Source organism: Lepidochelys kempii, chromosome 7, assembly GCF_965140265.1.
Source record: "Lepidochelys kempii isolate rLepKem1 chromosome 7, rLepKem1.hap2, whole genome shotgun sequence".
Classification (NCBI taxonomy): domain Eukaryota; kingdom Metazoa; phylum Chordata; order Testudines; family Cheloniidae; genus Lepidochelys; species Lepidochelys kempii.
In genome coordinates, this window is record NC_133262.1 from 82,089,533 (window position 1) to 82,116,202 (window position 26,670).

Here is a 26,670-nt window from a genome sequence, read left to right on the forward strand (position 1 = left end):
TGTATTGAGTAAGATTGTACTTGCAAAAATATTGTCCTCTTAAAAGTTACAAATTTCTAAGTTATTCTTTCCCTTCAATCCCACACAACTGCTCTATGACTTCCTCTCACGGTCATAGACGCATAAACTTTAAGGTCAGAAAGGACCATCATGATCATCTAGTCTGACCTCCTGCACATTGCAGAAGCAGGATCTTTCCAGATTGGCCAGCCAGGTCAGGAAGCACATCTGAAGATAAAACAGCTAGGAAAAACGGTATACTTCCCTTGATCTGTAACAAACTTATATTGATTTCAATAGGAGTTTTTGTTCATAGACAGACAGCACTGTAGGGCTCCAAGTCTTTAACTCACAGTTCTTGACAGTTTGTTTCCCCAATACCACCACCTTTTATATCACCTCACAGTATACCACCAAGGACTGTTGCAACATAACATAGTAACCTTTGATTTTCCGGCAAGAATATCCCTATACACTCCCTCTACTAGGCCTGCACCATCACAACACCTCATTTTGGAGGAAAGGAGTGATGCTCTCTAGAGACAAGTATAAGGGGATAGCCGTGTAAGTCTGTATCCACAAAAACAAGGAGTCCGGTCGCACCATAAAGATTAACAGATTTATTTGAGCATAAGCTTTCCTGGAATTAACACCTCATCTATTATTGGGAGTGGACTACACCCTGATTGAATTGGCCCTGTCAGCACTGGTTCTCCACTTGTGAGATAACTCCCTTCTCTTCAGGTGTCAGTATATTTATGTCTGCATCTGTAATTTTCACTCCATGCATCTGAAGAAGTGGGTTTTTTACCTATGAAAGCTTATGCTCAAATATAACTGTTACTCTTTAAGGTGCCACCGGACTCCTTGTTGTTTTTGCTCTCTAGAGAGTATCACTCCTGTTTGACTCTCAGGGGTCACTGTTGCAATAGTACAATAGCTCCCATTGAAACTGTGAGTGTTACCACTGCAATACTCCTGCACATGCAGGTACCTCATTCCTTGGATCAAGCTGGGATCTGACACTTAGAACCCACAGATAGTAGCAGAGAGTATGACTATAAGGCCATATGACCAGCTCACCTCAAATATTGTAATAATACTGTACAAAATTCATACAAAGACTTAATTGCTCATAAGCTACAATTAAGATGTGATCATATCTTTCTGCAAATAATCCTGATTTTATAAGTCAATGTTTTGTACTTACAATGACCACCATTAAAACAAGTCATGCTTAGTTACCAGAATGTGTCCCTATGCTTCAAATAGGAAATAACTCTAGTATCTGAAGTAATATGGTGTGATAACTGTAGGTAAAAAGCAACTTTTTAATGCTTACTAGTATACATAACACACAATTGTTTTCTCCTCTAAAAACCTTTCAAACACCATTACAGTATTTTGCTAACTTTAGTGGGTCAAGTTCTACTCTCATTCACATCTGTTTAACCCCTCTGCAGTTAGTGGAGCTCTGCAGATGCAAATACAGTAGGATTTGGGCCAATATGTTAATGTGCTTCTAGTTAAATGTAGAATTTTTAGGAAACCTTGTAAACGAAATTGTATTTGCATTTTTATATTTAAAATGTAGGGCACAATCCTACCTTAAATTACACGGGGGAAGATCAGTATGACTCTGTGTGAAATCAGCTACCTGGTCAGGCCGAGTGATAAAACATGCTTTCTAATTTACAGGCTGCATAAATAATTCATTTCTTCTGAAATTTGCACAGAAATGCTTGTAGTATGGACACGTACTCCCTCCCAATATTTGAAAAATTAATTTATATGCCAGTTTTCAGACTATTTACATGTATCAACATTTGTGATATTCATGCAGTATTAAATGAATGACCTCTCACATCCACTGTGGCAGTTAAAATAGCATTTCTTCAGTAGTGAGATCTTTTTGGCAGGTCTTTGCAGTAAAATTGTCGTCGTGTTTTATTTCTCACATATGGAAGAGTTGGATGGCTAACCATAACACATTATAAAAGCCCTTGATCACGCATTGTGAAATTATAGATGAGGAAGAGGCCAATCACATATGGAAACTCTTCTAATTTAACCAAGTGGCTGTTCAACCAGTAACAGCTATAAGGCCACTTTATCATCAAAAAGTAAAGTGCAAAGAAATACAATAATTGTGTTATGACATTCTGGCATTGCCTTGCAATCTCTGTGCCATAACAATTTCTGTTTGATAGGGATGTGTCATCACATCATGTCACTATGTACTGATGTATGTTAATTCCATTCCTCCACTTCCTCTTGTGGAATCAATTTCTTCTCTGTTCTGTCTGCCCCAATCTGTACTGGCCTCTGGAAAAAGAGAAGTCACTCTTACTTTGATCTGCCTAATACATGTACCCTGGACAGAGACGTGAGCACTGCTATAATTGCTCACTCTGCCTCAGATCCAGATAGAGCAAGTGGAGGACTAATCGGATATATGAAGCCCAAAATAGTTATAAACCAGGCTATGAAGAACCGCATGCAGCTTGTGAACCCTGACTTGACTTGCTCCTTAAGCCGTTTCTTGGTTGCCTAGGTACTGTATATCCATATCACCACTGTTTATTTAGATATATCAAATTTTAAATACACAATCTTTTTTTACTAAAATGTAAAACTATGGCACATTTATATCCATCTCTTTCTTTTTAATCTTATCTTAGAAGCATGGTCAGTGTAAAAAGTACTGAGATTTTGACTGCTCAGTATTTCAGTGGAGTAGAAGTGAAACCACAGATCAGAGTTTTCTGGGATCACCTGATATTTTAGAAAAATTGTCTTGAATTATATTGTTTATATGGTACTGATGTATGCTGCTGTAAAACTATATGAATGCTATTTTCCTGGGACTCTGACAGAGGAGAGATATGTATCACTTGAGGCTATCCCAGGGACCAAAAAATCTCTAATAATATTTAATTAGGTACAAGTATGTAGAAGATTAGGAATAGCCTCTAAATGTTATGGGCCAGATTCTGATATGTTACACTCAGGTACATCCAGAGTAACTCTACTGAAGTCAATTGAGTTACTCCATATATACGCAGGTGTGACTGAGATCAGACTCTGTCCTCTGTCTATGCTAGAGATCGTCTATTTCCTTTGATGTATGATTCAAAGTTAGTACTAACTTCATGTTAACTTTATCATTATATTAAAATATTTTAGATGTTTCAGAGGAGTTAGTTAAATGTTTCAGTTTGAGTGTAATATTTCAGTGTCATTTGTGTGCTGCTTTGTTTTCTAAATAATGGAGATAATTCTCAGTGTATACTACATCTTCTCCCTCTAGGACATTTCATTTGCTAGCTTCAGCCCTAGGCATTAACTTCTGTTCTGTATAGATGACACTGAACTCTACAACTCGCTCATTTCATGCTTTGATTCCTTTGTAGCTCATCTGCTGTATTTACCCATTTTGTCTGTCAGTGCTTGGTGACCCTATAGCCTTCTGCTGTTGAATGCTTTAAAGAGTTATAACTTCCTGCATACAAGTCTTCTAATTCTCTTTAGCATGGACCTTTGCTCCCAAGGGTAGCAATGTAAGCATCAGCCTTGCTCCTGACTTTTATTTTTTAATCTCACCTCTTCCTTGTCTGTAAATCTGTTTATCTCCACCTCTGAAATTTACAAGAAATTATTATTAATGTAACTCTTTCAAAATCTATATTTCATGTCAATCATTTTCTGTCTTAACTCTGATAGTTGCCTTTTTTATCATCCTGTTATAGCCTAACTCTTCCATGGAGTGCAGAATGCTGCAGTTAAATTACTTTTTCATTACAAGAAAGAGGGGCATTTCAGTCCACCCCTTCACCTTCACTATCAATCTTCATATCCACTTGTAAACTGTCCATTTATTTTTCAAAACTCTTCATAAACTTTTGGCATCCTACCTTTCTGACCCTCTATCCACATATAGTCAACAAAGTCCGTTTTGCCAGTATTGGCCTCTTCTCTGCCCACAGACTCAGCTCTCCAGAGCTGAAGATCATTCTTTGCTTGTACTGCTACATCTCTGGCATTCTGTCTTTCCTTCTGTATGATTTACTCTGTTCAAATCTTGACATAATAGATAAGATTATGACTCTCCCTGCAAAGACCCACAAGCGGGAGAAGGTGCTTCTTTGTGTCTTCTGTTTGTCCCTGTTCATGGATCAGCCATAATCCCAGTGGGAAGTTCAAGGACTGCATAAAAGTTAGTGCCACCACTGGCCCTAGACTCTCCAAAGAGGAGTGGAGTTATGGATTTGCCTTTTCTTCCTCCCTTCACAGCAGCAAGCAGGGCTGATTTGGCTTGAGCAGGAAGGAGTAGAACACAAACTGCACTCTGTGAAAAGGTACAGGGGTTCCAGCTTTGCTGTGTGCTTCTCCACTCTGTTAAAATTCTCTTTGGGACTCCTACTATTCCCCAGCCTCTTCTTACTTCCCCCCATCCCAAATGGGCTGTAGCTTAAAGCCACAATTTAGCCCAAATCTTCCCATTCTCTTTAGCCTACAAATGACACTAGATCCTCAGTACTGCATCCTTCAGTTCTTCCCCCACCATAGCTAATCTGCAAGAACACTTGCATGTTTATCACTTTTAATGTTAACTGTTTTCTTTTCTCCTACTGGATCTTCATCCATGTCATTTTTCCTTTTATGAGTTGCTGTGCACAGCTTGAAAGTCTTCTCTCTTCTGCCTCTTTCTTTTAAGCATTTTATGACACTTTGAATGAAGGCTGCTATATCAAGATAAGTTGTACTGTTGTGTGATTCAGAACCTGCAGGGTTAATGCAAATGAAGTTAAATTGATGGTACAGTGACACAGTGTTCATTGGTGTCTAATTCTAAAATGCTTAAAGCTCCCAATGATTTATTTGCAGTGACTGCAGGATTGGGCCTTAAATGGTTTTCGATGTTGAGTCATACATCAATCACTGTTTCAGGTTGACAGCATTTTTAAATGTGGCTGTACTATCACTCGACTGTTCTCCCCACTTTGTATGCCATTACGGCCTTCCACATAAAGTCAAAGGGTACAATGCTGTTATAAATAGATGCCAAAATTTTCTGTGGGTAGGAAGTAGAACACAATTGACAATTAAGCTACATAGAGATGTCATATGCAGTAGACTGAATGTATTCAAAAAAATTGCTGTTGTAGCGTCACATTGGAACAGGTTTCAGAGGAGCAGCCGTGTCAGGCTGTATCCGCAAAAAGAACAGGAGTAGTTGTGGCACCTTCGCGACTAACCAATATATTTGAGCATAAGCTTCATGAGCTACAGCTCGCTGCATCTGATGAAGTGAGCCGTAGCTCACGAAAGCTTATGCTCCGATACATTGGTTAGTCTCGAAGGTGCCACAAGTCCTCCTTTTCTTATTGGAATAGATGTCAACCATTTGACACTTAATCGATATCACAACTGTTGCCACAGAACATTTTCATACTGTATTGTGGAAGATTTTATGAACTGTTCGATAAACATTTTCGATGTCTTACTTGTTTCTTGTTATATACTATTACAATGCAAAAGTTTTTTTAAATATAAAAATAAAGGGCCTTTTTCTCATTTACGCTAAGGCCCTTTAACACCACTCTGAGAGAACAAAATGACATTAAAGTGGAAGTGAATGAAACTGACACATAGTAAGGTGTCTTTACTCTACCAGGGTGGTGTAAAGAAATCCTAGTGTAACTGAGAATCAAGCTTCAAAATTGACTGTGCAATCATCAATGGATGATCTTCTTTATATCTCTACTGCACACATATTGGCCAGCAAGATCCAAACCATTACACTGGTGTTTAGTTTAGAGAAAATTAGAAATGTAGTTTAGAAAGATATTCTAATCTAGCTTCTTTTGTAGGATATCCAACTGTAGGCTGACCTTCTTTCCCCATCTTGCCTACAAAAAGAATGTGGTAAGGGGTTTGTACCTCAAATTAGTGCCCTGGCTATAGAACTGGTAGGATTGTGAATAATAAAAATTGCAAATTTGAGCAATTTTTCCTCAAATAATTATTCACAATGTTTTTATTATCATTATTAGACAGCTTTACTTGACCACTTGAAGCGGGGTTGTGAGAATTCACCCAGCTCCATTCTCTGCTGACATAAGATCCAGTGAGGTTTGTTATACTGTGTAATATTGCCACACTAGAGGGAAATGTGAGGCACAAAGCTAAAAGCCAAAGTTTTCTCACCACCCTAATTTTGGTGATATTAGACAGCAAAACCATTAGCCCAGTCCTGCATGCCTGAGTCATGAAAAAACTTCCATTGCAGCCAGTGTGAGTTTTGCATTAGCAAGTATTGAGCCTCAGAAGCTTACACTATTGTATTGGAATTATAAAATGGTCCCCTAAAAATAAACAAATGCTGAGGAGAAAAAAACATTTGCTTTTCATTTTTACATGTCTAAACTGTGGTGATACTGTACATCACTATAACAGACTTCTTTTTACTTTTGTGAATGTCACTTTATAATTCTAGCAAAACACAAGGCAACCTTTGCATTTTGAATGTTGTAAGCCTCTAGTCCTCAAAATATCTCCCAAGTTTAAAAAAAATATTACAAATCCAGAGAGGCAAACTGTATATTCCAATAAAGTTAAAAGAAAATCTGTTTTAAGTATTAATATTGGACATTTAATACTTTAACATTTAATTCTTCTACTATTTCTTTGCTGAGTTTGGAAGAGGACAGTTCTTGGTAACGTCACAATATCATGATATGTCATAAATGCTTTTTAAAAACTTGACGTTACCAGACATTATAATAATTATAATAACAACATTATTTTTTAAGGCTACAATGTCACATTCAGAGAATGCAGTTTGATTCTCTCCTGACTTTTATCAAAAAACTAAAAAGGTACAGTATGCCAAAGGAGAAAAATGGATTTTTGTTTGATCAATATAGTCTGTATATTTCTTGCTTTCTTTATATGGAATGCATTTAATATTTATTTTGCAGCTTTGAACTTCTGTGTTTTAGGGATTTGGTGGTGTTGTTTTGTTTATTGGTGTTATCAACCTACTGTATTTAGACCTGAAAAAATGAAATAACTTTTGAAAGACAAAATACAATTTTCTTTTTAACATTAACATATTTTTAGTTCCTAAAGGAGAAAAAAAAACAGAAAGAAAAAGCACTTCATTATGTCACAGTATGTACAGAAGAAAGTTTAAAAGTTACTTCATTTCTCATACATTTGGGACGCATCTAGTGTAAATCCACATAGCCCCATTCAAGTTAGAGAAGCTATGTGGATTTACATCAGTGAGTATCTGACCCTTGAAATCTTCTCTGCAGCAAAGGGAACTCTTACCAGCAGTACTTGAAGACTTGTGAGTTGTGACTGCATGTTACTTGAAAGACTTACTTAAACTCTGTTTTTGGTGCAAGCAGTTGTTGTACACAATTTCATGTTTATGTAGCAAGATGCATTGAAATGTTGATAATAGTGTTGAAACATACATGTAAAGATTGTTGTTGTGGAAATTGTCTGTTCTGTTATATTTTTCTTGTGTGTCTCATTATCTGTTTAGAACGTAAATTTTCATTTTTTTATCGTCCTAACTGAATAAGGCTAAATGAATACTGTAATTGAAAATATATTTTAAATCTTGTCATGAGTTTTTAAAAAAAGACTATTACAAATTGTATCATTCCTGATTACACAGAACTTTGTGGGTGGTTTTAAATAAATTTTATACTTCTATTTTGCACTCAGTTGTCTAATTTTTCTTTCCTATATTTAATAAATCTTTCTGTTTTGTAAATATACATTTCAAAACAATATTATTTTTGTGTTTCCAAACACAAATAAAAAGAGTAGATTCCTGATCATATGTGGCCCGATCCTGCTAAGACAAAATGCATGTTGAAGTCATTTAAGGAGGACAGGAGGACTGGGCAACGATAGGCCCTGATCCCATGCATCTTGTTCCAGGATCAAGGCCATAGTATGTAATGTAGAACAAAATCTTACACCCATATAATTGAACTTATTGCTCAAACAAATAGTATTTGAAATTTACTTTTATGTAAACTTTTATTTTAATCAAGCAATGAATACTGATTCCATAGCTAGGAATAGTTTAGTATTGTAGCACCTATGAGGATGCTAATAAACTTTCAGCCTAATATGATGGGCCTGGGAAGCAGTTATGCTCACCAAAATCATGGTAGTCTCTGGATTCTGTACACTGAATCCATCTTTTCTCTTTTATAATTAGTAAAATAAAAGCAATTCCTTTTAATCTTATTAAGGAAGTTGTTTAAAAAAAAACAACAAGTAGTTGTCATTAGTTTTCTTATAAAAGTACTTTCCGTTTTGTGAAGTATTTTCCCAACAAAATTTTCCAGTTTTATCATTAACACTTTTGGTTATATTTGGGTATTTATTTATGGTGAACACAAACTGACCGATTCACCCCTGCTGGAGTCCAGGAGTACAGTCTGATCCCATCTAACCCTCTGGGCTAGCTGCATTGGATGGGGGAATCAGCAAGTGGAATCAGTATCTCCCAGGATTCCTGCCCCTTCCCTCACCAATCCCTGCTTGTTTATTTGCAGGGCTGAGGTATCCAGTTCAAGGCCCCGCCGCAACAGATGTGGTCAAAAATTTTGAATTCTTGTTTTTCAGCAAAAAAGACAAAAATATTAGCCAACATTGTTGCAAAAAGTGTCCCACAGCAACTCTCAGGCTCAATGCTCTCCTCTCACTACTTCCATTAATACAGTACTATGTAGAAAGAAATTCTGTTCTGCTGATCTGAGGAGACTGTGACCATTCAGGTTATTTTTCTCTTCTTTTTTTTTTCCCAATTAAAAAATTCAGTCCAAAAAGCTTGTATTATCAAGTTCTTTCTGAAAACTGGAATCCCCAAAAGTTAGGAAATTCTACTTGTCTGAGGTTTCAGTTACAGGAAGGCTCCTTACCAATCTGGGCGGATACAGGCCTGTGGCTTTTTACAGTGACTGATCCACCAGCCTTGCCCCCACTTTACCTCCACATCATACTTAACAACTCTTTCAACAGATACATATTTTCTACAGCCAAATATACACTTTATGTCAAGAGTTGGAGGCAGTTAATTATCAGAATACGTAAGATGAATTTCACATGTCAATATTGTAAAACATGTTTGAAGGGTAATAGAATATTTATGTACCTTTAATTTGTTAGACTCATAGGGCTTTAAAGTGTAGCGTTCTTGTCACATATTTGGCATATGAGTTACATTAGTTATTGCAGCAACTCCAAGTTAATTTTTTTTTGTAGGGGCTATCTTTCAGTGTTTAGAAGCATCCCACTATCTGATAACAACTAGTCTGATGGAGCATGATACTGCAGTTCAAATACTGTCTGTGATATCTTAATGATTTTTATGCTGGTCATAGATAGATTTCCATTGAATATTGTTGGCTCATATTTTTGTAAATATCCCTCCAGATAATCCATTGTAGAATAATCCTAAAGATTGTTCATTGAGGGTTAAATTCTGCCAAGCGCAAAGGGCACACAAAGTCCTACATGCATCAAAACTTGACTTACAGCTTAAAATGAGGGTTAAGTAGTCGGCAGGGCTTTGCATGGACCTCCTGCACTAGAGTGAATTTTAAACTCAGACCTGATTTTTTTTTTAAACCACAAACAAAATTCTGCTTTAGCTAATGCTATTTTGGGTTAAGAATTGACATATGTGCTTTAATATAAAAAAAAAAAAACTACTAAGGAAGCCTGTTACGTGTTTTGGATCCATGACACACTGAAGTAAATGTAAAAAAAAATGTTTAAATCTAATCCCAGACATGACATTAGCTATTGGTTGAACAATGACCCTGTGTTTTCTCAAGAAGAATCTAAATCATTCCACCATCTGCTCACAATCTGATCCACTTTTCTGAATGGTCATAATCCTGGTAGAACTGCTTCTGCTTGTATAACACACAGAAGTTACCCAAAATTCTTAACAAAAGCACTTCTCCCAAAGGGCAGAATCTGAACCTTCATCTCTGCTATATTCTGCTGCCCAGTTGCTCTCCTGACAAATGGGTAGTATTTCTCACCTGTGCCATTCAAAGGAGGTCCAAGGTTGCTTATAGAGGCTGCAGGACGGAGTTGCACCTCTTTGATTTAGGCCACCAGAAATTTTGCCTCCTGCTGCAGAAGGTGGCTGTTCAGTTTCTTGTGACCATTTTGTTTTACATTAAATTGTATCCTTTTTTATATAATAGCAACTTTGGTTCAGCTTCTAGCTCTGCTGTCCCTCAATGGAGGAAACTCTGTAGCACTAAAGGTATAGCCCTTTGGTTCCTCAGGTGCAGCCCCCCCTTCAGCAGGCTCCCTCTGCGCCCCTACCACAGTACTGGAAAAGCCCTGCAAGCACTGAGTCAGGTGATAGTCCAAGAGGTGTTACAGACAGCTTTTCAGAAGCCAGGATGATCTGTGTCCTGCTGCTTCAAGCCCCAGCTCTCACTCTGTCAGGGCAGGAGGCTTTGAGTTGGACTGTGCACCAGGTCCTCAACACTCTCACCATGCTGCAGTCATGAGACATTTCAACCAGGAGCATGAAGATTCCCAAGGAGAGGAGAACCCCCCGCTGCCTGCTCAGGGGTAAGTCTTCCGGACAGCAGAGATTCCAGGTCTAAAAAGGCAAAAGCAAGCGTCCCCTTTGCAAGGAAATAATTTGTATTCTTAATGGGCAAGTGGTTTTAAAATCATAGTTTACATTTTTTCTCCGTTGCCCTCCTACCTTGAGGAAGTGTTTGCTGGGGTATTTTTCCTGAACAGAAGCTCTCACTGTGCTCAGTATGGGACTCCCTGCAGCATGTTTGGGCATGAGGAGAAGCCTGTTACTTCAATGAAGCCAGGTCTCCAGCTGCAGCAAAATAGGAAATGGGCTTGTCTGGCTTTCAGCCCCGCAGATCCTGACTCTGCCAGAGAAGGAAGCTCAGAATGCAGGCAGCCGCAGAATAGGAATTGTGCCACTCTGCTTCTCAGCCAACAAACACTTGATCTTCCAGGGAAAGAAGCTCAGATCTGAAAGGTGGAGAGGGGGGTCTCTCTCCATAAACTGGCCAGAACAGAGGCATGTAAGGACTCCATTCCCCATGCAGCTGTGTTATCATGGGATTACAGATGGGAAAGTGAAAAAGCCTTTCCCAGGTTCAAAATGGCTCCTGATTTACCAAGTAAAGCCCCATGAGGTAGTAGGTTTCTCCTAAAGTATTCAAATGTGTGCTAGCTTGGGGAAGCAGGCAGACAACCTCCCAGGGGCTATTCCCACAATCAGGGTACTAGTCCTAGTACCCTCCCTTGACTGTCTCTTGTAAATAGCCGATGGGCAGTACCAAACACATACCAACCCTGATCAAAAAAATCCAAACAAATCCCAAAACACTGTTGACTCTCCGAAGACAGTGGCTTGCATGAAATGTATTAATATTCATAATAATAATGAAATAACTTTCCTCTCAAGCAAAATTAGAAACAGGGTTTCCCATACTCTCCTCCTTTGAGGACATCATAAGATCCAAATGAAGTCTGCTGATTAAAACCAAATGTTAAACTAAAATGTTACATTAAAACAAACACATATTCATAAGTTTGTGAACCAATTGTTGGCTCAGCAGAACCTGTCCTAGTGAAAGGCACAGACACACCTTCAGAAGGTCACTTCCTTCCAAAAGATCCCATAAACAGTCAGAGTGAGAACATGACATTGAAATTTCAAAGCCATTGAGACCAAATGTATTTTCTATACATAGTAAAGAAAATCTATGTGGTGGCAGGTGGCTTTAATAGAACGAGCAGGCACAGGCAAGCCAGCATGCTCCGCTGTATGAAAGCCAACTTTCCATGGCAGCTGGCAGGGGAGCCTCCAGACGTGTGTGTGAAGTAAAGGGGTTGGGTGGAGAAAGAGGATTTTACTGATTGTCCTGCTGCTTTGTGACCTACAGTCCACTACTGCAGAGCAGAGATGTCTCCAGGCTGTATTGCTCCTGTACTACAATATAATTCTGTCCTGTTTCCACATAATGGCCTCTAAATAACTAACTGAAACATGTTAGATTTCAATTCCTTGTTTTTTTAAAGAAACCTGTCACTTCTTTTTGATTCCATTGGTATGGGGTTTTTATTCAAGACTTTATCATTTCAGCTCATTCACATTATTAATCAGAGCATTTGGGAGGATTTGCTCCATAACTGAGGCAACAGCTGGTCCAAATATTAATTGAACCTAGCAGGGTTCTATGCAAAAATCTGTACCTTGACTGTACTTGCACTGCTGTCTGTACTTCAGCTTCCCTGTGAAGAGAGGTCTTCATTGCCCAGAGTAAAAGCCTTCTCCTCTATAGGATAGCCGCCATCTTGAGCAGCCTTCCTCTGTTGCCTCATTCTCCTTCAATCTCCCTCTCTCACTTACTTTTCATCTAATTCAAAAATTCATCCAGAACCATGTTGTCTGCTCCTTTTAACGTTTTTCTCTACTAATATATTTATGTTAACTTTGTGGGCTGAGTCATCCCTGTTGTAATTCCATGGAAGTTAGTGATCAAACCAGGCAATTACTGCAATAATTAATTCTGTGAAATATTATGGGATACAGTTTGTATGAACAATGCTATATAAAATGAAGTCATATGGTATACTGACTTGGAAAATTACTTTGTGGGAAGTGGGTGTAATTTGGAAATCATTGTGTGAAACTTTTAAAGATTATCTGAGCAAGAGAGTTAATTATTTCTACTTCCTCCAGCATTTATTATATTTATTAAAGGTAAGCATACCTTGGCTACTTGGTTCTACCACCTGTCAGCTGTAGGAACTTTGCCAACTCAGGTAACTTGAGTTTTGTTATATCTGGGTGAATATTACATAGTTGTGAGGCAAGTGAGCTTTTCTTATGGTTTGCAGCAAGTCCCCTTCCATTTACCTCTTAACAACAATTGTAGAGAAGGCTGATTGTGCACTAATATATGCGTCTAGTTAAGGATTGCATCTGATTGGCATAAACTAGAGCAGAATGCAGCCACCCTCATTTTTAATACAGAGTTCTTATCTGGGGAAGCTGTGAGTACCAGCTGGCAATGCAATCTGCTACATCAAGATGGATCACGATGAAACTCACAGCCTCACTGAGTGTAACAGGGTGACTGTCTCCTTAAGGTAGTGAGGACTAGTGGTCAATCCAACACCTGTTTATAGTGTAAGGGCCTGGGACCAGGAGCCTTGTGGAGTGGGTGGGGCAAGGCTCCCATCTCTCCCAGCCAATCAGGACAAAGAAGTCTGGGAAGACAGCTGTCTCTTCCCTCAGAATGGAGGAGGGGATGAAAAATAGGTGAAGTGGTAGCAGACTTTTCCATCCTTGAGACTGGAGTTATGAAATCTCAAAGAATATATAATTTTTTAGTTATTACAACAGCTGAATTGGCAGGAGTAACATTAGCATTCAACTGGATAAGGGACATAAAGCCTAGCTGCACCTGTTATCTTTTCAGATTCCCCATCAGCTATCCTGGCAATTAAAGGAGGTACCTCAGAAAGCAGGCGTGATCTAATACATTAAATATTGTTTTTTACAATAGTGCTTCAATATGAACAAAATACTAGCCTGGATTACAGCACACACTGGGATACCTGGCAATGAAATGGCAGATAAAGAAGCAAAAAAAACTTTAAAATGGAGAAATTGATATAGATTCCTTTGAGTAAGGAGGAATTTAAGAACTTAGTTTTGAAAAGGATTTGAAAAGGAATGGCAAGAATTGTGGATCAAGGAGAAAAGAGGAAGAAGATTCTATGAAGTGTGCCCTAAAGAGAGGATAATGCACTACTCCAGAGTTATGAAGGGATCAGTGAAGTACTTGTATTTATACTGTTAACCAGTCACTGTGGTTTGAACAATCATTTTTATTGATCAGAGACACAAAGATGGGCTATGTAACACATGTAAGGTTAAAGAAGCAGTTGAATCCAGGAAAGAAAGGCTCTTTCTGAAGAATTCAGATGCTTTAAGGTGACAGAATATACTATGAGGGGTTTAGTGACAGTATTGGGAAAGTGGGGTAACATTAAAAAAGCTCTACTATTAGAGCAGGATAAGAGTGTAGTGGCATAAATGTACAGGGAATATCGTAGGTGGCAGTTATATTCAGTAGATAAGTCTGCTTCACTGTAACACATACGAAGAATGGAGGAGACAGCAGTAGGGGAAGGACTGCTACCAGTGGACCTCTTAGCCCAGGGAGATAAGGGAAAGAATGAAAGAGGCATCTGCTGAAAGAGTTCCTGGAGGAAGCAGCTGGGGAAGCTGCTAGAGGAGGTGCTGAGTTCAAAAACACAAGCCACAAAGAATGAAAATCATGCAACCCACATAGGGTTGCCAACTTTCTATTCGCACAAAACCAAACACCCTAGCCCCGCTCCCTCCCAGAGGCCCCACCCCCTCCCCTAGACTTCCTGTGTAATCTGATCTTGGTTAATAACCCAAGGCCCCTGAAGCCAAGGGGAGACACTATGCAACCTCTGACCCTTGAAGCCAAAGGGAGGCCAGGATTGAGAAACATGGGACCCACGGAACGAGGTCCGGGCAATGCCTGAACCAAGAGAAGAGACTACAGGTCAGAGAGCCTTTGTTTCAAGTTTATTTGAATTTACTAAAGCTGAACCCCAGCAGGGAAATTTTGTGTTTAACTCTGGACTGTGCCCTGCAAGAAGAGAAACTGAGGCAGGGTGCCACAGAGACATACTTGGCTAGCAGGAGGCAGTACAGGGCAGGCTCACCCTTTTACACTGTCACACCATGAAGGCAGCTCTGAATTGCATTGTAAAACTCTGTGGGCTGTGGTTCAGCCATCCTGCAGATAGTCTGACTTTCCTTCAGAAAGGAACCCTGTCTTCTCCTATCTATACACTTCTAATTTAAAGAAAAAAGTGACAAGAATAGGATAGATTACATGATCAGATCACCCAGGAAGTCTTGGACTGAGTCAGGAACCGAACCCAGGTCTCTGGAGTCTAGTCCAGGGCCCTATCTACTATATCATCCTTCCTACCTCCGTGGCATAGTAATAGCCAAAATACCTTTATTGGCTTAGTGGACAGTGAAAAAGTACACAAATATAGATGAAGGACAGGAGGCTTTGGGGAATTTTCTTTTTCTGGTTGAACACGATCTGGAATTACAGGGGAAAAGAGAAGCATTTCTGTGATAGTTATGCTCACAAACACAAGAACTTAGGAATTGGGCAGTATCTACTTTCACACCAAGGCGAGACAAGGCAAGGCAACCCCTTCCTCCCCAGAATATGCCTGTTGTAATAAAAGTGATCTTTCTAGGGCAAGTTCTGATACCTTTACTCATGCTGATTAGCACCATAGTGCATGAGTAGCCCCACTGAAATCAATGACTGAAAGTGGAAAACCCCTCAACATGAGTAAGTGTATCAGAATCTGGCCCACAAATGAGTGCTTTATTAACACCCCACTGGAACGAGTTGAATTGTTAATCTGTAAATTGCTTCTGTGTTTAAAAAAAATACTTAAGAAATAATGGTGGAGTTTATTTAATATTCTATCTAACTCCAGACTTGTAAAGGAGCAGTCTAAGAGTAATGGTGGTGTCATTAAAAGTTTTCCTCTCGCAGATGTAACATAATGGCAGAAATTTTCTGCTCTCCCTTTCTTTACCCCTTATCTCTCTCTGCTGCCTCCAGCCCTCTTTTCCTTACACCTGTGCATGGATATGTTCACGATGAATGACAACCAGGGTAGACAAAAACAGAAAAGTAAAGTGCATACACAAATAGGTTTTTATTGCTATCTATGACAGAAGCATGCAGATTTTGACTGGCAGACATGTAAAGAGTGATTCTTAATTCATTGGTTTTGAACAAAGATCACCTACAAATCTAGTGCTAGGCTAACTTATCAAACCTGTAGAAATTTTCCTCTACAAAGCAAAATGTAAGTCATACACTAAAGCAATGTGGTTTGGAGTATAGGATGCATACATGTGTGAAGACACTCAAATAGAAAGTTTTAGAAATGGGTTCCTAATGTTTACAGATATAATAAAAGTAATAAATTGTTGTAATTTGTATTTGTTTTTAAGTTTGTTTTTAAAAATAGCCATGTTTTTTACTTATGTAATGAGGGAAATGGAAGAATGAGCTAAAAGTTTTATGGCCCCTTAAAATACAGGGGGGCAATCACTGCAAGTGGGCTCTTGCAGGGACTGTGATCTGTGTGTACTCCTGTGTTGGGAGATGTAACTTGGAAGGATGCAGCCTGGAAGAAGCAGCTAGGAAAAGTCAGAATTCAAAGAACAAATAAAGTTGCCCTTTAAAAACAAAGCATGGTCAGCATCAACAGAAATTAAAAGGAATAGGGCAACCTAAAGGGATTAGAAATAAATACCACACATTATTTTGGAAAAAGGAGAATTTAAACATCTCACAATTGCCAAAGAAAACAAAGCGTCAAAGTAAATTTCATTAGCCACTCAAATTGAACAGAACATTGAAGCAATTGTTAATCAGCATTTTAAATGCTCTTCTCACCAAAATTAGTGGGAGGCAGTTTATCCATACTAGTCATGCAAATTATCCATCCCAAAAAGGATAAATGCAAAGGTGTAGCCAGAGACACTGTCTACACTGTGAATGGGGAAACCCAAATAATGTAAGCAAATTCCAAGCTAAGACAGCAAACACCATTCTTAGCTTACTCCATTTTGAGACTCTATGGCAGATCATTACATGTAACCTAGTTTCACAGCTCTGAAAAATAAAAGGATAATGTTAAGGGGTTAAACTTCAACAGAGCTTTTGTGATCTTCAGTTCTAATTTAAGATATACGTGCGTGACAGCCCCACCAAAGACAAAAAGAGCATATTATCTCCTGCAGTAATTTGGACTTTTGTGGGGGAGAGAGTTCCACAAGGTATTATCTGTGTGGGTGGGACAGAAACAACAGAGAAGTAAAGGGAGAAAGCCGATCAGACAGCCTAGAAGCACAGTAATGAGGCCTTGAGTTAAACCTAGGAGGAAAAGCTTTTTGGGTACAGAATGCTGGCTGAAAAGGTAGGTTTGGAACAGCAAAAAGAGGAACTGTCACATGCTATTTGATTCCTACTGTGTTCAGAAAAACAGGACTTTGTATATTCCTTGTAGATAAATCAGGCTGCATAGAAGAAAATACCAGACTCCCTTGTCAGTTTCTGCTCCCAACTGGAACACCTGCTGGGCCCTTATCTTAGATAAGCCACTCAGGTAAAAGGGGCTAACAGTAATTTTACATATGAGTTACAATCCCTAAGCATAATAAGGAAGGTTGAGTTAATGCTGATTTTGTTCTTTTGTCTGTGGCTTCAAGCCAGAAAGGACACACTTTTGTCAAATATTTAATATAATTCCATGTACCAAAATGTTTAACAATGGGTGTTTCATGCATTCAGGGAATATAACGCTTCAGTATATTATGCAATTTAAAGAAAAGCCTCAGATAAAAACTATTGTGCAAGAACACAACATAGTTCATTTGTTCAGCAGATTGTAAACTATTCCTGTTCTTTATGATTTCACGTGTAAAGGAAAAAAATACTTGCCTTAATTTTGATTGATGAAACGCAGGTTTCCCTGGCACTGTAGGATAGCTGGAAATGTATTTGAATCTGTTTTTTTTCCCCCTGATCTTTTGAAAAAGGTGCATAAATAAACCTATCAACAACTACAGAGAACAGGTTCCAGTAATAACACTTACGTAGCTAAGGAATAGCACAGAAATGTAACTCCATGTTTTTTTATTTGGGTTACACATCATAAGTGCAGTGAAATAACTAGCTCCCTGTGGTATAGCCAGTAGAGCTAGCTTAGCCTTTTATTTTACTTAGCAGTAACCCAAGCAACCTACAGGCCTGTATCCTGTAAGACACTGGCTTAAGCAGATTAGCATAAGCGAAGCAGGCCTAAAACTCTTAGCACAGATAAAATGGCCTGACAGTTAGACTAGATTTTGGGAAAGTGGGAATAGCTTGCTTAAGAGGAGAGTTGGTACATAACAATACCAGGCAACCCACTAACCCTTCAGTTCTTCATTGTGGTTATCTACCACTGACCTATCGGACTCATTTGCATGCCAGGGACAGAGCTGGTCCTTTGTCTCTTACCTCCAGATCCCTAAGGAAAGGTGTGAGTATATGAGCATGTGCAAGGAATGTTTGTTTATGTCATTTGGAGCTTTCTTGTCTTTACTGATTGTGTTAATAGAAGTGGCTAAAGCTTTGCTTTGCCATACACTCTGGGATTCCCAAGAGGTTATTGAAAGCGTTTGTTTAAATTCTGTTGTGCCTGATTCTTGGATTAGAACCCTACTCATTAAATTGGTACTAGTTGGTAACCAAAACAATCATTAACCATTAAAGAATCAGGCTACAGTGGTTTGAAAAATGTGTTTTACATCATGGAAGGAAATTAAATTAAAGCACATACTGATCATTGTTACTCTTCATGGCCACAGCCTGACCTGTTAATGTGAAACCATTGATTTCAGTGTTTTGGCAATGCATTTTATAGATTGCCAAATTACGTCCACTAGAACAGGGACATTTCCCCCCATTTTGTCCAAAAATGTTGATTGTCTGTCTGAAAATTACATCTGGTTTGGGTTTTGCTCAACAAAAACTAAGCCTCCTCAATCCATCTCTTATATGCACAGGGTTTCATTGCTGGGAGAGCTGTAGCTGAGGTACCTTGGAATATTCTTATTCTAGATCTCCATTACCACACCAAGATAATTAGGTAAACGTGGACTTTTTCCAAGGTGACCACTATACACTAGTCATGGCAGAAGTGTTCTGCCATATTATAGCTCCCATACAGTTGAGTTCTACAATCTCTGCTATGGGAGCTGCTTTTCTGAAAAGTAACTGCAAAACAGTTTGTACTTGAATAGGAATTAGGCATGCTTCTGTAAGGGGACTGTTGCCCCCTTACTAACATTCAGTGGGGCTGTTTCGGTTGGCTAACTCCCAGTACCAAAAGGGGAAAGTCTATGGGAAACCAGGACCCTGAGACTGATAGTCCCTAGGAACAATGGGGAGAGGCCAATGCTCCAGGTCAGCCTGAATGATAGGGTGGGCAGGCTAATCAGGGAGTCAGGAGGCCAGGCAGGTCCCATCCTCCATGTGAGCTGGAATTGCCTGGGTTGGACAGAGTGGGGCTGAGCTAAGGAGAAAGCAGGGGCCCAAGCTAAGCTGGGGAGCAGAGTTGTGCCAGATCCAGAGGGACCAGAAAAGCAGCCCAAAGAGAGCAGACCCTGCCTGTCCTGGGAGCAGAGCTGCAACCCCAAAGCTCGAGGCATAGCCCAGAGAAAGCAGACTTGCCCTGGGAGGAAAGCTGCAGCAACCAGAGCCAAAGGGTCCAGAAAAGCAGCCCAGGAAGCAGGTCAGTGCTGGGAGCAGTGTCACAGAAGCAGCCTACAGAGCAGACTTGTCCTGGGAGCAGAGCTATAGCAACCAGAGGCAGAGAGGCCAATGAAGCAGTCCAGGGAGCTGGAGGCAGAGCAGCAGCAGCAGTGCTGAGGCAGATTGGTGGAGCTGGGGCTGGAGCAGTCCGGAGCTTGGTGCGGTGAGCAGCTGGGGAGAGCAAGGGGGACCCTAGGCAGCGGGCCCAGCACAGGGAGACGCCTCAGCCAAGATGCTCAGGCTTGGATCGTAACCCTGACAGGGCAGGGGCCACACTGGGAAGAAGGGTCCTACCACTTAGAGCCTGAGAGCGTCTGGTCACCACCAGAGCAAGTGTCCAACCCACAGCATCCCTGCATCACAGCCAGGGCCTGAGAAGAAGGCCTGGGACTTACAAGGAACAGACTGTGAACTGCCCTGATGTTCCAGAGATGCTGTTTGTGATGTTCCCTGCCATAGAGCGGGTTGATGTGTTTCCTTTAACTTTTCCCATTTTTCCTTACTCTTTTTAAAATTAATTGTTGATTAAATAACTTACATTTGCTTTAAATTGTATGTAATGGTCAGTGGGTCAGAGAAGTGCCCAGTGCAGAGAGAGTACCCTGGAGTGGGGACACCCTAGCCCCTGTCCTAGGTGACCGCAGCAGGGTTGGGGGTCGAGCCCCCCAGGAATCCTGGGCCCAGCCTTGTTGGGGTTACGAGGACTCTGCCAGACAGGAGAGTGGAAGGGGAGTCCTCAAGGGTAGGGAGGCCACTGGGTAAAGGAAATGGGAGCGAGGACTCAGATCCTTTCGCTAGCCCACTTCACCAGGGTAGTGCAGAAGCCAGGAAAGTTCCCCACAATAGCGGGACTATTCCCCCACTTACACTTGCCCTTGGCACATATACTCATGCTTCATATCTTGTCCTTATTAAAAACCTGCCCTTGTTGTCAGTTTAAAAAGAAGGATAATCCATTTCACTGGTTCCTTGTGTTGCCCACTGCCTGGAAAACAGGCCCTCATGGTTCAGTAGTGTATGGTACAACTTATGTCAAAAGGCACTGTCAGCTGTTGTTTTATTTGCAGCTGAAATCCCGGAGGTCCACTTAGACTGTAAGACCCTCACGACAGTTGTAACAGATACAGCCATTTCCTGCAATATCCTTGGGAGATCTTATTTAATTAAGTTTAAGTGTCTTTGGGGGGGGAGGGGTCTGTTATATTAAGTGAATTGTTTATGTATTATTGTGGTCCAGGATTGTATGTAACCTCTCGAGGGGGAGGTTTGAGACCAGGAGGTTCAAAGGACTATATTGTGCCAGACAAGAATGGACTTTAGGAACAAAAAGTATTAAGTGGTTTTCCTGGGAGATATCTAGGGGGAGATAAATGCAAATGTCTTATGTGTTTATAAAGTATAAAGGCCCATAAGATTTATCTGGACATCTGTGACAGAATATACCCATGTTCACACTCTATACACTACTATAATAATGTTTGTACAAAGTCTGCCTTCTGAGGTACCTTTTTAACACTCATAAATTTCTGATCAATAATATTACTCGTGGGGGAATTCTGCATTACTGCGTGTACATAATTAATGAGCCGTGCACGGTTTTTTGGGTTTTTTTTGCGCAGAAAAAACTTCTGCTGAAAAGTGGCTGCAGTTCTGCCTTTTGCCCACCAGAGAGTACTGTAGCAATAGAACACAGCAGCAGCTCCCACCCATCTCGGGAAGAGGAAGAGCCTGCCTTTTTCACAGCGCCTGTCAGGCTAGGTCAGGAGACAGGGTTATAGGGAGACAGACAACATGGGATGCTGGAGGGGTCAGATGGGACTCATAAGGGCTAGTGTGGGAGGACAGACTAGGTCAGCAGTTGAGTGGGAGTGGAGGTACAGGGCCACATGGTGATGGGGCAGAGAGTGCAGAGCTACACAGGGACAGGGGAGTGTCTGGGTCAGGGCACAGAGACACATAGGGATGGGATACAGAGCCATGGGGCGGGGGATGCAGGGCCACATGGAGATGGGAGGAGTGGGCGTGGAGGGACACGTGGACAGGGGGTGCAAGAACACATGGGGACCAGGGAAGATGTGCCTGATTGAATGGGAGAGGCTAGGGGTCAGCCAGGGTCTCCATGGGGGATAGCTCCCTAACAATCCCTCCCTGCCCCCCAAAGAAACCAGTTCCATATTTTTCCCACCCATAGCCAGCAACCCTCCAAGTTCACACCCAGGCTTTTTCCCAGCAATTTACTTCCCTCTCTCTAAGCTCCTCCGTTATCCCTGACTCCCCCTAGCCTTTGCACTGCTTCAGGAAATACAGTTCTGTATTGTAGTTTAAATGAATTTTTACTCAGAATTCGGTATTAATATGCCTAGTAAGGAATCTATTTGTCAAAAAACATTTCCTGAATCTTTTTTGTTGTCTGTATTGTTACAGACATACTTGCTGACAGGTATTTTGAAATAAATGACCAAAAATAATTGAAACTGGTGTGACTATATTGTGTTATTTTGACAAATAAAATATGCAGAATTTTGCAGATTTTGAAAATATTGTGTGCAGAGTTTTTAATTTTTTGGCACACAATTCCCCCAGGAATAATAATATCATGGCAAAATGCATTTGGCAGCATTATACGAAGTTATAAAACATAAGCTGACATCATGACTAAAAGTATATATATTTTCCAGGTAAGTCTGGGGAGTGGCCAAACCAGTTCCTCAGCCACAAAGGGCAAGTTGATGCCTCAGTCAGGTGTAAACAAGGCTGATGGACCATTACCTGCTAAGTGGCCATTCTTTGGCAGGAAAGCAGGCAGGGTCAAAAATCTACATTTTAGCAAAGAAACACCATGGAGTTTCCTTCCCCATAGGCTCCTTGTCTCTTAGTTTTCAGCTAGAAATGCTTTTCAAGAGGAGAACTGAAACTATAAAAAAAAGGACAGACACCCCAAGGAACCCCTCTCTCCCTGCCTGCCCATTACCTTCTCTGCACTTTAAAAGACAGAGGAGGCAGCTATTCGACCCTGGGGGAGAGGTCTTGACCTGAAAGAGTTTGGTCAGTAATCTTGCTGGTAGCATGTGGTGAGAAGTTTTGCTTCAATCAATTAAAGTTAAATTAGGCACTAGTAAGTGATTTATCTTTATTTTTCTTGTAACCATTTCTGAATTCTAGGCCTCATTACTTGTACTCACTTAAAATCTCTCTTTATAGTTAATCAACTTGTTTTACTGTTTTATCTAATCCAGTGTGTTTAAGATGAAGTGTCTGGGTAAACCCCTTTGGGGTAACAAGTTGTGAGCATATTAGTTTAAAGGAATAACAGACTTGATATATTTATACTGTCCAGGAGAGGGCAGGGCAGTACAGGACAAATTTCTGGAGGAAAATTAGGGACTGGGAGTGTGTTGGAGTTACCCTGTAGTAATCTTTAAAGCTAGTAACCACCAAGGTGTGGCTTGCTGACTGTACCACACAAAGTCGTAGCTGGGAGTGACTTTCAGGCTGACAGCTATAGTAGCAAGGCTTTGTAAAGGGCATCCCAGGTTGCAGGGCAGGGGTGACACAGCTACTCATTGATCTGAATTGTGCCCTGATATGTCACAACATCTAAGGCACATTTTGAAGATATTAAAGATTTATTTAATTACCAAATGTTGCTAACCATGCCATGGGTGGTCAGGCCTAGTGGTGAAGGCAAGAATTTAGCCTATCAATAAGAGTTGTATCCAGAGTGGGCAGAGTCCAGGAAACAAGCTGAAGGTCAGTACTGGAAAGGCAGAAGCCAAATGCCAGAGCCAGAGAGGATAAATCAGAGTTGTAAGCCAAAGACAGCCAGGGATCAGCATAAGACAGACAGACAAGCTAGATACCAGAACTGGAGGGTCAACTGGAGTCTTAATCCAGAGGTAGAGCAAGGGGCTGAAGATAGAAGTCTGAAGCGAGAGAAGAGGAGACTAGAGCAGGAAAAGGGACTTGGAGCAGGAATGGAACAAGGGCTGTACCAAGCGCAAGCACAGCTGTAGCCATGGTACACATTGAGTAGCCGCTGAACTGCTCTGCGGGTCAAGCTTGTAAGCAGTGCTGCTAATCGGGGGCTGAGGCCAATCCAAGAGTACTAAGGCAATGCAGCTGGGTTCACTGGTTGCCTAGCAGTGCAGCTAGTCAGGGAGCAGGCCAGCTGCTGTGCTGTTCCTAACTGGGCCGGTCCCTGACACCAACCCTGTGAGGTTTTTAAAAAAAAAAAAAAATTATAATTTTTATTTATTTTTCCAAATACAACAAATATGCCAAAATATAAGATTCCCCATAATACACAAAGTAAATAAAGAGGGTTAGGATAAAGAGAGGGGAGGGGAAGCAACATATCTATCTGTAGGCTCTATGTTAAGCATAGACCTCTAAAAAGTCATTTCTGTGGAGTGCCAGTCGTTTGTTAGCTGTGAGATTAGCCATTTCACCGAGCCAGGCATCAATATTTGGTGAGGATTAACTTTTCCATTTTTGCAGGACTGATTTTTTTTTAGCTACCACAACTGTATGTTGGAACTATGCTGCTTTGTTACCACATAATCTCCACCTATCAGGTGCATATCCAAGAATTAAATTTAAGGGGGAAGGCGTCAGCTTAGTACTCCAGCTTAGTACCCAGTCAAATTGGTCCTCTGACCCACCTCAGACCTGAAATTCTTGATATGGGGGCACTCCCAAAACATATGAGCTAAGGTAGGAATATACCAAGGGAATTGCATTTCCAGGAGCGATCAGCATTTATGAGGCCCATTACTATTAGCCTCTGTGGGGACCAGTATAAAAATACGTTTTGGTGAATAAGCTGTAGTATCAGGTCTATAGTTGCTTTTTTAACATTAGATACAATTGTATTCCATTGGGTCAGAGATGGTTGCTGAAATATGCTTACACGACTGGGAAGCAATTTGACTGGGAATTGCCTATATTCTCAGATAGCATATGGAGTTTCCATGAAAAGGGAGATGCAAACGAAGAAAGCCCGCCATACACTGCAGCATCACTAGAAAATCCTGTCCCTGTGCCTGCGGTGAAATGGAGAAGGACAGAAAGACACATCACAACTTTATTTTGCCAGATTTCAGATGTGCACCACAGAGCCGATGCCTTTTCACAGCAAAAGGACACTACTCTGTGTTTCTCCAAATGCCAAACTGCATCCTTCTCCCACCCCCATTTCTCCTAGCTTGTGCAACATAGCTCAGTGTGGGGAGAGACCAGATACCAGGAACACAGACAATAAAAATTTCATAATCTTCCAAAGAAGAAAGGTCTGCTGTGACTAACTTTTCCTCACTTTTCCTCAAACGGCCAATATATTCCCTTCTGCTTTCAGGATGTAACCCCCATCCACCTCAACCCCACCCCCTTTCTATCTAGCTCCAGTTTGTATTGGGACAGTGTAACATGCTGCTGAAAACACCCAGAGCTCTAAGCCACTGTTACCTCTCTGTCTCAGTATGAGTGAGCTTTGTTGGAGATTATACTGTGTGTAGCTTCCTGCTACACGAGTCTGTATTCCTTAGCAGCAAACTCCTCAAGGCGATCCTGGCCCAAACTTGGCCTATCAGGTAACAATCAGTGAACTCCAGCCCTTGAGCTCCTCAGAGATGTTTCTCTGCAATGCATAGCCTCTATCACTGGGCATTCACAGAAGATATTCATTTTGCTGCTCTTTTAAAGAATCAGTACATTATAGCTTATTAATTGGGTAAACACATCCTTCCCTTCAAACACAGCACAGAATTGGTTTATAATAAAAATAAAACCTGTTTATTAACAAAAGGACATAGGTTAAATTATACAAAACAAAAGGAATAAATATAGAAATAGTTTTTAAAAAAGTTAAAAATATGGTTTCTAATGGCTAAGACATAACTTTAAAAGCTAAGGTTTTTATTCAAAGTTGTTTCCTCACAAATCTTCCTTTCCCAGCAATAGCTGGCTTACTTAACCAGGCTCCATATAGAGTCCAAGGTGCTGGTTTTCCTTGTCTCTTTAGATGAAGGATAATCCAAAGTCTTTTTGTGCATCCTTATATCTCAAAATCTGCCTTTGTTTCAAGGGTCACATTACACCATTGGAGTTCGGTCACCTGTCTTCTTTGGGGGGGCCAACTCCATCTTGAATAAAATGTCCTCTGCTGTGTTCCCATGTGATGCTTCCTGCTCCAATTTTACAATGTAAATGTTATCTTCATGCAACTTCAGCTACAGATTAATAGCCCATTGAATTAGGCCACACCTCATTTGGCCTCTTTCCTTTGTCTTTAGAAAACCTGTTATTAACTCACCTGATGTGCCTAGTTTAAACACTTTTCAGTCACAGACTGTAAAGCATAATATCAGTGAGTATCCATGATTCCACACACAGCATTCTCCCACACATTTCACAGTGATATTATTGATGAGTGAGTTATTAGTTTTCAGATGATATCTCACAAGGCATATTGTGTACAAATATAATTGCAGTAGTATTTAGGTCTGAACACAGGGTGCCTAGGGTTGCAGATGATAAAATTGGAGTGGAGGGGGGTGGTAGAAGTACTGAGGCTATATCTACACTACACAGCTTTTAGCGACACTGCCGTGCAAGCCATGACAAAACTTGGTTTTAAACTTTTAGCTCTTCCATATCAGCATTTAAATGTCCTGAAAAATAAACCTGTTGGAAGTTTCTAAGGTGCACCATAGGGCAGGGGAGGGCAAACTATGGCCTGTGGCGCAGATCCAGCCCAATCAGGGCTTTTAGTCTGGCCCGCAGGATTGCCAGCCCCGTGACACAGAGGGGTAGGGCAGGCTTCCTGCCTGTCCCGGCCCACACTGCTCCCACAAGCGGCTGGCACCATGTCCTGCGGCCCCTGGGTGGGGGAAAGGGCTCCGTGCGCTGCCCTTGCCTGCAGACACTGCCCCCTGCAGCTCCCATTTGGCCAGGAACAGGGAACCGTGGCCAATGGGAGCTTTGGGGGTGGTACCCACAGGTGAGGGCAGCACATGGTGAAGCCGCCGGCCCCCCCCAACCCCAGGAGCCACTGCCGGACATGTTGGCCACTTCCAGGAGCGACGTGGGGCCAGGACAGACAGGGAGCCTGCCTTAGCTCTGCTGCGAACCGCTGCCACCCTGGAGCTGCTCAAGGTAAGTGGCGCCGGGGCAGAGCCCACACCCT

The 26,670-nt window shown here is 41.0% G+C and overlaps 1 protein-coding gene across 2 annotated transcripts in view; it reads left to right on the top strand.

The window, feature by feature from the left end:
* The window catches only part of TET1 (tet methylcytosine dioxygenase 1), a 132,145-nt gene extending 124,444 nt beyond the window's left edge, over positions 1 to 7,701 (top strand). For both annotated transcript variants that reach the window (XM_073353481.1, XM_073353484.1), the window contains one exon: positions 119 to 7,701. Coding sequence is in view for 1 of the 2 variants with exons in the window: in XM_073353484.1 (XP_073209585.1) it covers positions 119 to 126 (8 nt within the window). In the remaining variant the exon portion in view is untranslated. The remainder of the gene's footprint in view (positions 1 to 118) is intronic.
* Positions 7,702 to 26,670: the final 18,969 nt, after the last annotated feature.